The sequence below is a fragment of the Heliangelus exortis genome, chromosome 1 (assembly GCF_036169615.1).
Source record: "Heliangelus exortis chromosome 1, bHelExo1.hap1, whole genome shotgun sequence".
Classification (NCBI taxonomy): Eukaryota; Metazoa; Chordata; class Aves; order Apodiformes; family Trochilidae; genus Heliangelus; species Heliangelus exortis.
Window position 1 is genome coordinate 127073228 of NC_092422.1, and position 12574 is coordinate 127085801.

The window sequence follows — 12574 nt, forward strand, 5'->3', positions numbered from 1 at the left end:
AAGGGAAGAAAAAGGAATTTTAGAAAATGAAAAAGCCTTCTTTTCAGGTAAGCTCCTTACTCTGGTAGGCTCCTATTTAATCTTCTCTCCTAGTTAATAAAACAATTTCATACTGTGTTGCACGTTTAGGTGGTAGCATAAAGGTGGTAGCCCAGTAATATGAGAAACAAGAAAAAAAAAAAGGAAAAAAAGAGGGGAAAAAAAAAAAAAAAAAAGGGTGTGTGTTATATCTGCCATTTCCCTCAGCCTGCTGGTCCTGGGACCTTCACCACCAGCCTTTGGGGTGAAGTGGGTCCTCCAAATTCGAGGAGGAGGGGAGGAAAAAAACCCAAAAACAGAACATACACAAAATCCCCCCAAAACCAAAACCCACAGAACAAACAAGGAAAAAGTTTGGGTTCGTTTTGTTTTGTTGTTTTAGTTTGGAGATTTCTGGGGGGTGGGGGGTGGGGGTGGGTTTTTTTGGTTTGGTTTGTTTGTTTTTTTTTTCCTTCTGAAGCTTTAAAAAGTTTTCCCTTCCGAAGCTTTACTACGAATCTCTCGTTCCCAGGGGGTTGCAGCGAACAGGAACTGTAGTGCGTTCATTTCCCTCCTGGCAAAGCCAGTTTATAATAAAAAACAAAAAAGGTCCTGCAACATCGCGGCGTGAACTGAGCCTTTCGTGTTGCTGCTTCACTTGTTCTCAGGCCACGCTTAAAAGGTTTTTGGAGGTGCATTCAGTCTGTGAAGGCTTTCATGCGAATAGCTCGTTTACTTAAAAATCCAGGGAGGGCAGGGGGGGGGGGGCGAATAGGTCTGACTTTTTCCCTTCATCTTCCCATTACTTGTTCAACACCTTGCAAAGAGGTCCTGAAAAGGAGGGTTATTATGCACCGAGAACTGGTGTGGCAACTGCTGGTCGCCCTTCATTAACGCTGGTGTTTAGCTGAACGAGTTGACCTGATGTGGCTGGAGCCTCCCGGGGAAAGTTTTCAATCCTTTTGTTGTGTGTTTTTACAGAATTCCCCACAGGAGCAAAGCCCCTTCGCTCCCATTTGCTGGCTGGTGCCCTGAGGGTGACGAGACTGAATGTTTAGCAATTTCTGTGCATAACTTCACATCGCAAGAGCAAGTGCGTGTTTCCCCCCCTCCTTTCTTTTTCCTGCTCCTAAACGCCTCCTTCAAGTTTGCAGCTGGGCAGGACTCCAAAGGTGCAGCAGCAGCAGCAACAAGCCGGAGTTCAAAGTTAGCAGTAAATTGCACAACTTCCAGCTCATCGCTGCGCTCAGTGACTATTAACAAGCTGGAAGACGCTCAAGGAAAAAAATAGGGGAGAAGGGAACACCCTCGAACTGTTGGGGATCGCTGATGTTATGCTCCTGCCGCTGGGATCATGGCTCCCTTTGGAAGGAATTTATTAAAAACGCGGCATAAAAACAGGTAAAGTGCGCGGGTTCGAGGGCGGTATGGGACCGATTTCTTTTATACTCTTTTTTTTTTTTGTTTTTTGGTCTTGGGTTTTGCGGGGAGGATGTGTAGCTCCGGACCTATGCCGCTCCCGGGAGCTGCAACTTCGGGGCTCACCTGCCCGTGTGAGCTGGGCCGGAGGGAGGGTCGGTGTGCGCCGAGGCAAGGGGAGAATCTCCCCCCCCCCCCTCCTCCTTTCGACCGGCCTCTCCCCGCTTTCCTCTGTCTCTTTTGACTCCTGGGCAGTGTCTCCAGGGAGGGGAAGGTAGCTCTTCCTGACTTTGAACCTCCGCCGTCTAAAGCGAAGCGAAGGCTGGAACTCCCCCGGGTGAGCGAGATGAGGCTGGGCCGGGGCTGGGAGGAAAGGCGCGGGTGGCCCCGGAGTGAGGGTCCTGCCTGCTGAGGCAAGTGCAGGCGGCCGGGGACGGTGGGGACCTGAACTCCTCGCCCGCACTAGAAAAAGCCTCCTCGGGTTTCTCAAGGGAAGAGTGCTCCGGGCCCATCTGCACCGGGCCGGCTCCCGGGCCCCTCGAATCCCGCTTACTCCCCGCGTTCCCTGGGAGGGAGAGCTTAGCCTGCAGCCCCTTAAGGTCTGTCCCGTCTCCTAACCTCTCCGGTGGCTGTGAGGTTGGCAGGTTGGGAGAGCATCAATCATCCAGAGTGGGCAGAGGGGATGATTTTTTTGTTGTTGTTGTTTTTTTCTTGTTAGCCCTTAGCCTGAGCTGGACTTGATTGCTTATGGGTTGTGGGGTTTTGCCTAGGAAATGTTGAGGATGACAACTCTGGTGCCTGGGTTGGCTTCTGCAAAGTTTCTTGGTGGGGACTTTGCCCCTCACGTTGTGCATGCATCCACATGCCATGCACACCAGCTGAAAAGAGAAGAAAAAGTTATGTCATCGGTTAAAGTGCTAGGATGGCAGTACATTTTTTTAAGAGTAAATGGAGTGGAGTAAATTTGCTTGAAACTCGAAGGAATTTACAGTGGCTGAACCCATCTAGCTGAAACTGAACTGAAACAGATCACTCAATTTATGGTTCAGCAGGAAACTCAAAAGTCACATATAATCTATTCCTTACTTAGACTGCTGCTCACCGCTGAAATTTAAATCATATTGAGGGATGCACAAGGGTAAATCTTTTCCATAGACTTAACTGTACCCTAAAAACTAATGTGAAATGGTCCTGGTTTTTTCGCAGGTTTGGCTTTCGGTTTTCCCATTCAGTATACTGAACTATGTTCTCTGTGTGTGTATTTTTTTTGGAACTTAGCATACTATGTGCAATATAAATCAGAAAGACTGTAAGAGTCAAGGTTTAAAAAATAGGAGCTATTTAATACAGTAGGTTACTCAGTAAACTGCATTTTGTTAATGTATCTGGAAACAGAAGAGCTTTGATGTACTTCTCGAGTGGCCCATTCTATGTTCAGAAGATCTGGAAAGCTGGAAATGAATTTTTGTATTAAATTGTTCATAAATAGAGTTCTAAATGCATTACTATTAAAGTAAAAGTTTTGCTTTTGCTATCAGTTACCTGAAAAAAGACGTTAAATCCCAAAGCACAGTTCCACCCTATTAAATGGTGAGACAGTTTTTCTTTTGGACCTTTAAAATACCTTCACACTAATTGCATCAGTATCACTGTGTTTGTTCATGTGACCTTTTATTCCTTAGGAAAAGAAAGTCATAATCCAAAGCTTTATATAGCAAATAAAAATTAAAATACCAAAGGAGCCATTAGTATGAACATCTACTTTCTTTTAGTTCCACTTTTCCCGTTCCCACCTCCCTCTGAGAAAAGAAATTAGTGTGCTTAATGGTAGAAAGGTATTAGTGGCAATATGGATCGGAAAGTCTTGTGGCAACAGAAATTTGGGGGGGGAGGTTTGTAAAGAACAAAGCAAACTACATAATTCTTAAGACATGTTATTATCAATTCAAGTTTTTACATTTCTTTGTATCTAATGTTAGCTTTCAATGCTGAATTTTGAGAATTAAAAACTTACTAACTTAAAAAGTAAAAAGGGTCTTTTGTTGTGATGAAGAGCTATGTAGTAATTCTTTTTTCATTGTAATTTTATCTTTGTGAGCTCATTTGAAACATTGAAAATTAAGTCAATTGAGCTTAAAATAATTGACAGTTTAGAGCTGGAGAGCCAGAACTTGTGGCTCACCTTAGTTTGCCTACATGTAAAGAGGGACCAAAAAGGGACATACATATAGGTATGTATTTAATCTGCAGCTTTATTAGTCCTGGTGCTTGTCTTTAAGAAACTCAGTTTCTGAAACAGAAAAAATATTGCGTACAGGTGGAGTACAGGGGGAGAAAGTACTTCCACTTTGCTTTTTCACTGAAAGTGTTTAATGACCATTAACTACATGCAAATAACTCCTGAGAGTCATCAGATAAGCAAATGAGGAATAAAAATCTATGTTTAGGGGAGGAGGATATAAAGCTAAGTCAAGGCAACAAAGGTAGTTGGAAGAAGAGCCAGAAGGAAAATGAAGGCATTACAGTAATTTCCTCAGATAAGAAGATGACACCTCTCTAATTAGTGCTTGTCTTGCAGCATAACCCTGCAAGAGGTCCCAGATCAGGGCTCTGATTCACAGTAGCCAGATCGTAAAATGTCAGTCTCTATCCTTAAGACCTTGGAGTTTTAAATGGTTACTCTAAGTTTGTGTATATGAGGTATTTGAGCAAGAGGCAGGGGATGTTGGCTGTGATGCCACAGGCCTTTAGAGAAAGAAACTGAGATTAAACGTCAGGAAGACAAAACCTCTGTTGAGCTGCTCTGAGTATTTTGAAAGATCTTCAGTTGGTGTTACTCTCTTGGGCTGATGAAATATTGCTCACGTAGACAGACAGCATAAGGCCTACCTAGGTAACCATTAGATCACTCTAAACCCTGATTTTGTTTCAGAGGAGGAGCTGTTAGGAATGTTGCCCCAGAGTATTTGTCTTGGCCAGAAAGATAATGAATGATATCTTGATATCTTTTTCAAAAGTTAGGAGGAGTTTTGCTAAAATTCTTTGACCTCCTGTGACATCCAGAAAAAAAATTAAGTCCCAGAGCTTGTATGTGCTTGTCACTGTGTCCCCTGGAGAACAATACATCCAAAAGGTAGCAAGGCCATGCTCCACCCACCTACAAACAGAAATGTGCTTGGCAGGGACAGGCTGTACTCTCTAAGGCAATAAAGGAAAAGGGAGAGTTTCCTTCAGGACTAAGCCTCTGCAGTATGCATAAACTCAAGGGGATTTATTTTTATGTAAATCTGTTAAAGATGCTATTCTCTGGGAGCATGAGGAATGCTTAGATGACATTACACTTCAGAAGTGTGATGGTGTGAGGAAGGGCTTTGAGTTCTTTGCAGATAAAGTCTAGTATTGATCTAACACATTGCACTGCACAGAGACAAAATAACTCCGTATCCATATCCATATCCAAATATGAGCAACAGATACAAAGCATAAGTACTTGCAGTGTTTATGTACCAGGGTTTCATGGTGTATACAATTTCCTGGTTGATAAGTAGAACAGGAATATATGCGCCATTGATTCTCTGTAAGATTAGTGTTCTTAGGTGCTAGGTTTGGTCACTTCCAAAAGTGGGTTTCTAGGTTCCTTTAAATTCTGCAGACGTGCATTACCCACCATCTGAAGGATAACTGAATCTACCATTATCTTACAGTGACCTCACACCAAGAAAGCCAACTCCATTGCTTTTCTCTTTCATTGTGGCCACTTTTTAGGGTGTTTTGACACAAACCTTACCTAAACTTGTGGAAGTTCTGTTCCATGCAAGTTGTAGCCAGGGAAGTAGCAATCTGAAAGACAGAGGATTTCAGGAATCCCTCTCCTTCACATGGTTGTCCTTAATTCTGTAGGGCTGTCCTGTTAGCACAAATAACTTAATATTTTTTGCCAGTGTAATTCGTGCTAGTCCTAAATTTACCACAACCATTTGTGTGTTGTTGACATACAACTCATCTGAACTCACAGCACTGCTTAATGATGAAACATTTGTGTTACAGATCTGTTATTATTTAAATATATATGTTGCCTTTGCTTTTCCTTCATGTTTTGTTGGGGTTTTTTTGGTTTGCTTTGCTTTTCCCCCTACATTTTCCTGCCCATGTCTCAGTGCCATAGCACTGTATAGGAGGTGAAGATTTACTTGCTCCTTATGTCTGTCTCTCTCTAAACATTTCATCTCTGGTTCACTGGTAAAAAGACAGACTGTATAAATCCATTCATTTATGCATCTAGAGAGGGAGTTCTTCCTGTCCTGATAGTCAGAGGCTCCTCCCCGGTGAGAGAAACATTCAATTATTCTCTCATGTTTTATATTACAAGCACAAGTTAATGAATTAGATTAGAGACTTCATTTATCTGATACTGACCTAGTATTACTATGTTCCCTCCCTTTCTCCCTCCCTCCAGTATTTTCTCATCATACCTAGTTAGCACAGTGATTTGACTATTACTCTGAACATCTCTACTGCTCTACGGTTGAGTACACTGCTGCACATTTTAAGCCTTGGTGGAGCAAAACAGAAAATACTCAGCATTTAGGTTTGGAGTGGAAAAAATCCTGGAGATCAGCTGCTTATCTAAATGAACTGTGTATGACCCACACTGTAAGTCTCAGGGGATCATGTGAGATGTCTGATACTTCTCCTCTTGGATGAGCATACCCAGAGAAAAGTCTGTATGAAGTTATAAACGTGCTTTTTGGTTCCAGACTACCAGGCATTTGGTATGTATGTTGGAGGGGGTGGATAAAAGCTTTTTTAGAATCGGTGGTGCTATCTCTGTTAAATATTTTGATTGAAAAGGTAGAGCTTGTTTGGTAATGGTGGAACACATTCTTCTCCTTATTTTTTTACTTTTCTTTGAGTGTGAGATATACTAGTGAGTTACCACAGAAATTTCTTTTTGAGATAGAGTTCACACATCATAATTTATTTTCTAGTCTGGCTTGTCGGTTTTGTCTCGGGTCAAAATTGTTGAATACATTTTTTAATAATCTTTGTACATATTTGTTCACTTCACTTTCAGGAAGAGCTTTTTGTCTAGCAAAACACTAACCTTATTTCTAAAGAGTTAATTATCTACTATTCCAGGAGGGCAGACAGCAATTTCATTCCAAAGGAGTAAATAAAATGAGTAATAGATGTGTGTAATACTACACCATCTAAGAAAAGTGCATTACTTAGGTTAAGTTGAAACACTAATATAATCTGAAACACTAATATAGTGTAGAGTCAGGCTGAGAAGATACATTTCAGAAAATAAACTTTTTTTTAGTAATAGAAAAGAAAATTCTTGCTCATCAGTGTTGATTTGTCATTGATGAAAAGTTAGCATTTTATATGGAGACACAGACATTTTACTAAATGTGATTTCAGTAGAGAGATGCAAGTTTTAAAAGACAGGGATTTAAAAAAAAACTCTAATAAATTTAATAAAAGTCAGTGGTAATCAGAGTAGTATCTCTTGATTGATCTACAAAGTTATATACAGTTATGCTTAGAAAAATCTTATTTTTTTTTTTGTTTGTTTTTTTTTATATGATGAATAGTAACATAAAATTGTGTCCTTAAACATAATTATTTGCAAGCATTAACATTACACATTCTGTACAAGCCTTAATTACTTTGTCCAACTTCTATATTTAGTATGTAGATAAATCCTTATTAATGGTGACAGAAAGGATGATGCAAGAGAATGTTTTTGTTTAGGACAACACACTAAGTGAGTCCTAGAACTAAATGTTGGACATGCTGATACTCAGTTGTGTGCATAGGCAACTGAGATATCATTATCACCTGTTGTTTCTCATATGTTATATGGTGACTTTCTGCCTTCTTCTGCAGTATTACTGTGCCAGCAATTCCCCAAGTATCACGCAGGACACAACACATTAAGAGTCACATGGTTTCAGAAAGAAAGAATGACAAGCCAAATGGAATAAGAGGGGAAAACAGATGAATAATTTTATTTAACAAAGGCTGTAACCATCCTCTACAGAAAATAGACATTAAATAAACAAAAACAGATCAGTAATTTTCAGGTGGGTAAGATACTATACTACAGACAAATGTCAAGCAGAGTTCTCTGAAAAATTCTACCAGATCAGTTTGTTGGGTTTGTTTCTGGTTTTTAGTATACTCTTTCATGTCTGTCGCCCAGGAGAAAAAAATTAGAACTGCGTGCAGTATACCTTTCATGCAAATTGTGGTGATGGCATTTTATCTTTCAGGGCTGCAAAGATTCCACATTCTTGCAATAAAAATGAGATTTTTTCCTAAATAATTTATCATGCATATGTCTTATACAGAAATACAAAATCCAAGAACTAATCAGTGATTTTGGAAGTTGCCTATTTTGGGAAGCCTTATCTAAAAGAAACTTCTTTGAACACCTTTCTGAAGGCTGCCTGAAGCAGGTACCAGAATTACCCACTAGTTGCCTTTTCCTGACTTGACCTATACAGAAATACACTGAAGGTTCACGTGTTGTAATAATTATAATGATACCAACTAGTTTGTGACCTCAGACAACTGATAAGCATACTTAGTTTTCCTTAGCTGTAATTTGGGTGATAATGTTTACATGCCTCAGGAAAATAAGTTGGGCATGACTAGACAGTGTAAAATCTGTAGAAGTGAAGAATATAAAAGCCAGTTAGTGGGAGAGATATGAGTAAAACCTGGGAGTTCCTTGTCTCTAATTCCTGTACAATCCTCTAGAGATGGATGAGAATTCTCTGTGGATTGTTTAGGTTTGATTTCACATGATTCACTTGGGAATTTTCAGTGGTGTAATTTTTTTCCTAATGCTAAAAATGTCACAGAAAGGGAAATAACTAACAGAAATGCCATGTGTGTTCTTAGCAGCTTTTGAGATGGTATTGTGAGGTGAACATAAGGAAAGAAATTTAATTATTGAAACCAAAAATCAAAAAGGAAGGTATAACTGCTAATGATAACAAAGTTGTCACGTAATTACATTTTTAATGCTATGAAACCTAAATCCTGATATCATATGGAGAGGAATAAAGGCCTCTAAACTTGAAAGAAAGTATTCCAGTGCAAGTTTGGCACACCTCTCAAATGCACTTCAAAAAAGTGTTTCTCTTTCACCAACTTTTCCTGTTTCATTCTCTCTTCTGTCTGCCTGAGTAAATGTTTGCCTCTGTCAATTTAAACCATTTCAGTTGTACTTTGATGGTTGTTAGACCTATATTTTTTGAGCATTAGAGGAAGCCAAGCTACTAATTTATTTCTTATGTTACAGTCTTGGATGTGATGTAAACCCCTGTTTTCTGGGGTTGAGGATTTTTTGTTGTTGTTTTTTGTTTGTTTGTTTTTCACATTAATCAGTCAATCTGCAAAGTAATGATAGGAGGAAAATATAATTTTACAGAGGGTGGGTACTTGCTGTGAATTAAATACCGAAATACAATTTTTCTATTTGGAGAGGCAAAACTGTCAATCTGATTAATTTGCTTTCTTTATTTTCCAATTCTGTCTGTTCTCACGTGTTAAACTAGAGAATTCTGAGTTATCAATTTCCCATTGTAATGGAAAATGTAATCACTTCTCTTGAAAAGCACAAGATACTTATTTTGTCCCCCTTTTAATAATAAAAAATCAACAAATCTTGAAATAAATATGGAAAAACATAACATTTTCATGTTTGGGAACAAAATCAGGTTTATAAAAATGTAATAATCTACTACCAAGTTTTGGTTTGGTTCAATATAAATATGATTACCTCATTTTAACTTGCAAGGATGCATCACCTGAGTGGAACAATGTAGTTGAGGGAAGACTACTAATTTTTAAGAGACTCTGCCCTGGGGTCTTGAACCTGCAATTTGCTCTCTACTAATATATTCCTTCATCCATGTGAAACACCTTACTTTGCTTTCCTAGCCTTCTCCAAGTTCCAAAGGATTATTTCTACAGGGGATAGTTGCCACTGTGAAAACACTTTGAAAAAAGCACTGTTACAAAATTTTTCAAAACAACAGTGGGGACACCATTTTGATGACATGAAGTGTGCATCATTTGTCACATGGAGTTACTACATTCTGCTCACTATTCAAAGAGTGTCTTAGTAGTATGTATAAATGTGGGATCATATGCCAATTTTAATCAGATATTGTTTCTGTTGGCTTCCTAATTGATCAACTGATGTTCTGAACTGTTGTTTAACTTGGACATTGCCTGCTGACAGACTTCTTCTGTACTGATTGCTAAGGCACGAAATATACTTCTGCAGCTTGATTATTGCCTGTATCTCTTGGGGCCACTTTGTTGTTACTATCCTGTTTTACTGAAAAGCTCTGTACAAATCCAGTTCCCTAACAAAAATTTATTATTGGTATTGAATTTACTACATTTTCCCAGACTCGTGGTACTTTAAGGTCTAGGTTGGTAACTAATGTTTGTTTTCCCATGAGATAGATGAACAGACGAAGATCTGAGTTATATTTGGCACTGCAGTTGTGGATGGTCACAGTGCTTACTTTTATTGACACTCATACTTACTGTTCATGAGATTCAGGTACAGGGAAAAACAACAAAAGTTGAGCTTCATCTTACTCAACTTGAGCCATTGAAAATTTAGGTATCTAGTCATCTCGGTACCCTTTGTAGTTGATGGATACATCTAAACACTTCCAGAGGGCAATGCATTCAGCTTAGACAGGCTTTCAGTATGGGATTAGTCACCCTTTTGGAGGTGCCTATCTAATGCCACTGATTACAGAGGAAGGTCAGAAAATTGACAACACATCTACATTTTAAATAGCTTGAAGTAGATGACATGAGCTCCACCCCAGTCACTTTCAAAGGGAAGGTCTTCCATGGAGCATGGTCAGACTTTGTAGAGCACCTAATTAACCATCTTTTATACCATTCATTTTAGAAATTAAAAAGGGAACAGTGAATGAAGAAGTGAATTACAGGTGGATAATGTATGATTAAGGGAGAACCATCCTAATAGCATGGATGTCTTCCCTGTCCCTGCCACAAAATTCCTACGTGATGTTGGGCAAGTCACTTAAACTGCAGTTTATAAAAGTAGTTACTCACTGCATGTCCCTGATATACCAATTCAGTGTCCTGTAATCTGTTTTGCACGAAGGCTGGGCAAAGGAATTTTATGGACGTCCTTCTTTGTCCCTCTCTATAGATACCAATTTAGCTAGTCAGAGTGGGAACTTAGCAAGTGGATAGCTTTGGCCTAAGTTTTTTTGAACTTTGGTTTGTAAAAGGGAACTCTCCTTACAAGACTACATGGAGATAAACTCAGAAATCTGTCAGCTTGTGAAGCAGTTGAATATGTGGTGATAAAAGGCAAATAGTAAAAGCTTAAATTAAAAAAAAAAAAGTCTTCTATGAAAGGTTGTGCTGTACCTAGAGAAGATATAAAATGCATAGATACTGCACAAATGTAAGAAAAAAGGGCTGGATTTATGAAGGAGGCTTTAGTACCTACATGTTATTGTAGTCACCTAAAAATAGCTTTAAGAACTTCTGATCAAAAAGTTATGATTAAATCCTGAGGTAGAAATTTTTTGACTGGCAGCATTCCCCAGCCACCTACATCCCTATCATGTATATTCCCATCACACGAGTCCTGCAAACCCTGCAGTTATGTGCTTCTCTCACACCTTACCAAACTTACGAAAAAGGCACTTTTTTTAGCTGTTTCAACCATGAGGTCCCACATAATAGTCCTGTTCAGAGCATGTTCAACAGCACATAAAGTGCAACCAGGCACTGCTATGGCCCATACGCCCTTGTGAGATGCCCATCCTGGCATCCTCAACCTGTATTTGTCAGGAAAATCCTGTCAAGCTATTCTAAACAGAAGTTCTTCAAGTATTTCCTGTTGAAGCTCTTTCCGTTTTGTGGTGGTTCCTATAAGTTACAGCAACCCATAGGAGGACAAGGATTTTTGTAGAAGGCTTCAGTGGGATAAGGAGATCAGGCTTTTGGCTTCCATTCTAATTAACTTTTTTCTTTTTTTTTTTTTTTTTTTTTTTAATGTAGTGGACATCTGGAAGCAGTATAGTATTACCTAAGTCTTGCCCTTTCATTCATGTTCTTGACTACTTCAGGTCAATTCAGCAAATCCTGTTGTTTGGAGCTGAATTCTTCTGGGGCACTTTTTATGGAAGCTTAATTGTCCAAGAGGGGATTATGAATTTCAGTGGTGGGAAAGACACCTGAAAGTTCTAACATCATGTTTCTGCAATGCCTCAATGCGTTCTGTGGCTTTGGCAAAGCTGAGGATTTTCTTCTGTGTGCATTTGAGTGAGGCAGGGGTGATGGAAGGGAAGGGAATGCACTTTGCTATGGGTATGGTGAATCAAATTAATTTTCATTAGATTAGGTAGCATGGAGAACTTTACCACCACACTTGAGTGCTTGACTACAACTTTTCTTTCAGCTAAAGAGTTTGTGCATGGTAGGTATATATTCACTATATAAATGCATATATGACAGTTTGCATTGTGTGTGGTCATGTAATGCATATATGTAGTACATTAAGATACACTGTCACATATCTTATTATAGATCTACCTTATATTGTCTACGTCTAATGTACAATAAAATGTATTACAACCCCCTAACCATCATGTATATAAGCAATAGGTTCAGAAATAGCCAGTTCTGTAGATTTCTGTAGATTTCATACATATGCATCTACATACTACAAAACTGGGTACATAAAGCAGTTTGTTAAGTCAGAAGTGACAAACAGAATGTGAACATGTCAGAGAAGAATGCTAAATATGTGTCTTTCTCCAAACATCGCAGAGTTGTTTGCATGGCATGAGGAAGAATGTCTTCATTCAGCTGTCACTGTGGTATCCAGTCAGTTTATAAAGTGCCTTCTTAGAAGTAAACTGCCTTTTTATCCTCCCTGAGCTATGAAGTCATTTAAATTGCTCATATGTTGAAAGGATCCCCCATGCAAAGGCAGTTGGATATGTGAAATAAAGAAACACCAGGTTAATTTGAATGTTGACTCAGTCTGGCTTTCTGTGAACTAAAGACAAGTGGCTTGCTGTGCCTCTCTGGTGTCACAGTCCTCTTGGGT

At 39.2% G+C, this 12574-nt stretch overlaps 1 protein-coding gene across 5 annotated transcripts in view; it reads left to right on the forward strand.

The window, feature by feature from the left end:
* The window catches only part of RASSF9 (Ras association domain family member 9), a 30590-nt gene continuing 18016 nt past the window's right edge, over window positions 1-12574 (forward strand). Inside the window, exons 1-2 of one of the 5 annotated variants that reach the window (XM_071765827.1) lie at window positions 1-47; window positions 1000-1419. In XM_071765827.1, coding sequence (XP_071621928.1) covers window positions 1373-1419 — 47 coding nt within the window. In that variant the 5' untranslated portion in view covers window positions 1-47; window positions 1000-1372. Of the gene's footprint in view, window positions 48-860; window positions 1420-1531; window positions 1775-1826; window positions 2037-5972; window positions 6210-12574 lie in introns of those variants that run through there. The other 4 variants (XM_071765818.1, XM_071765837.1, XM_071765846.1 and 1 more) reach the window with 4 other exon arrangements.